General features: G+C 40.8%; 1 protein-coding gene across 1 annotated transcript; it reads right to left on the bottom strand.

The window, feature by feature from the left end:
- On the bottom strand, positions 1 to 2,707 carry EAH_00065820 (hypothetical protein, conserved; the record flags this gene model as incomplete). Its single annotated transcript, XM_013392794.1, has 5 exons — positions 1 to 164; positions 526 to 635; positions 867 to 935; positions 1,438 to 2,499; positions 2,705 to 2,707. Coding segments are annotated over 5 exons (1,408 nt in total), but the record flags the coding sequence as incomplete, so codon positions are not given.
- Between the last annotated feature and the right edge of the window lie 56 nt (positions 2,708 to 2,763).

A 2,763-nucleotide genomic window follows, 5' to 3' on the forward strand; every position in this document is an offset into this window, starting at 1 on the left:
TGTTAGCGAGAAGGAAGCGGAGGTGCTGCAGCTGAAAGTAAAGAAGCTGAGGAGGTAGACAGTCTACAACTTTTCCTCTCTCGCATAAAGGGCATCTTAAAGAAGCCCCTGAAGATAAAGGTCCTGGAGGTAAAAATTCATAGCGGCTGCTGCACTCGCTGCAGCTGCACATACACCCCAATGCATGCAGCAAAGTAAACAATATACAACCGTCAATATGTTTAAACAGATGTAAAGGGAAGAAAATAACTCAAAAGATATAACAACAAACAAAATGAATATACAAAAAACATATAAACAACAGCAGAAGCAACTGCAGCAGCAGCACTTGCTGCACTTGCAACATCACCGACACAAAAAGCAGCACTACCCGCAGCTGTAGCAGCGGCACACGCAGCAGCAGCAGGGGAAGCAGCAGCAGCAGGAGTAGGAGAAGCAGCAGCAGCAGCAGCAACAGCAGAAGCAGCAGCAGCAGCAGCAGCAGAAGCAGCAGAAGCAGCAGCAGAAGCAGCAGCTGGTTATTACCGGAATGTGTGTATATGAAATGTGTTTAAAAGAAAAGACAAATAAAGGCGCAGCACTCCCCGCAATGCAGATGGAGACAGCCAGCTGCTGCAGCCGCTGCACTTGGACGTCTGCAGCAGCAGCAACAGCAGCAGCAAGAGCAGCAGCAGCAAGAGTGCATGCAGATAGCCACTGATACACGAAGAAAACAGAGCCGTAGAGACACTGGAAGGACAAGGAGAGTAAAGACCCAGCAGCAAACGATGCAGCTGCAACAGCGGCAGCAGCAACGGCAAACCGAACAGCAGCAGCAGCAGCAGCAGCAACAGCAGCAGCAACAGCAGCACAAGGAGATCTCTCACCATGAGGCCCTCTGCTGCAGGCGTCCAAGCGCCGCACAAGCCACAGGGAACTTGAGCCGGGATGTTGCACTGTACACACAGCAGCAGCAGCAGCAGCAGCAGATGCAGCAGCAGATGCAGCAGCAGATGCAGCAGCAGATGCAGCAATGCTTATAAGTTCTGGCTGCTGAAGGGTTTAGGTATAGGGTTTGTTGTTTATTATTTATTACAAATTTTGTTATATATTTTTTTAGTTTATTATTAATTTATTAATATTTGCTGCATTTTATTTACTCTCTGGGGCTTTTTATTATTTATAAATTGTTTATTATTATTTATTATTTTAATTTATTATTATTACATTATATTATATTAATTATACTAATTATATTATATTAATTATATTATATTTATTATATTATATTTATATTGTATTATATTATCTTATCTTTATTATATTATATTATGTTATATTATATTATACTAATTATATTATATAGTATTATAATATATTATATTATATTAATTATATTATGTAATATTATAATATATTATATTATATTATAATATTATATTATATTATATAACTCACGCTTTTAAATGCATCTGCTTTTTTGTGTATGAGTGCGAGTATTTTGTCTTCTCCTTGAGTTGAGGTAGTAAGGGTGTCTCCGTCTTCATCGTCTGCATTTGCATGCATATCTTTTAAGAGATTAATTTGCTGCTGCTGCAGCCCCAAACAGTCAGCTAATCGAGCAGCAGAAACACCCTGAATAAAACAGCAAAGCCTCTGAATAGGCGGGAACAGCTGCTGCTGCAGATAATATTTTATATCAGGTTTAAGATTTAAAGCTTTAACTTCACTAGGGTGATATGCTCTTTCTGCTGCACTCCGCACCCGCTGCTGCTGCTGCTGCTGTTGCTGCTGCTGCTGCTGTTGCTGCTGCTGTTGCTGCTGTTTTGCTTCTGCTTTTTGAATGCTTTCTTCATCACAGATAATATATGATATCTCGTTGCCTGCCTGCACCGCCCTTCCAGCAGCAAGAAGGCGCAGCGCAACAAGAACATGCGGCTGCATGCATGCAGCAGCAGCAGCAGCAGGAGTAGCAGCACTACGTGCATACAGCTGAGGAGGCTTCGTCAACGCCTTTGTAATAACAAATAGATCTAGAGGCACTCGGCCTTCTTCTAAGGCAGCTCTCATTGCTTGCAATCTTTCGTGAATAAGAGACACAACTTTATCTACTGCATCTTCTTCTTCTGCTGCTGCTGCTCCTGCTGCTGCTGCTGCTGTATCCCCAGCCCCCGTCCCTTGCTGCTGCTGCTGCTGCTGCTGCTGCTGTTGCTGCTGCATATTAACTCCGAAGATAATTTTAAGCAGCTGCTCACCTGCTTGTTTGGTTAGCAGCGCCCAGTCTCTTCTAACAAAATCTAAACCCTTTTGCTGCAGCAGATATTCTTTTTTATGATAGTCTTGAATAATACAGCACGCATATTTTTTTTTGCGCAGCAGCAGCAAACGCCTAAACACTGCTTCTAGATCTAATTCAAGATGTTTATACTGTCTGTTCACCTCCGCTTTGATGCGACTTCCTAACAATAAACTCTCGCGATAATTCTCACCACGCCCGTCGTCACGCAAACCCGTATCCACCTGCAACAAAACCCTAAACCCTAAACCCTAAACCCTTAACCCTTAACAATAAACAATAAACATTAAATACTAGACGATAGACACTAAATAATAAAGAGTAAACAATAAACAATATATATCATTATTGTGATATTATTATTATTATTATTATTATTATTATTATTATTATTATTATTATTATATTATTATTATCATATTAACTCACCATAAGAGAGTCAGTGTCTCCGTACAGCACAGTTAAACCTACTATTACTATTATGATAT

The sequence above is a fragment of the Eimeria acervulina genome, genomic scaffold, assembly GCF_000499425.1.
Source record: "Eimeria acervulina Houghton genomic scaffold, Eah_scaff2279, whole genome shotgun sequence".
Classification (NCBI taxonomy): domain Eukaryota; phylum Apicomplexa; class Conoidasida; order Eucoccidiorida; family Eimeriidae; genus Eimeria; species Eimeria acervulina.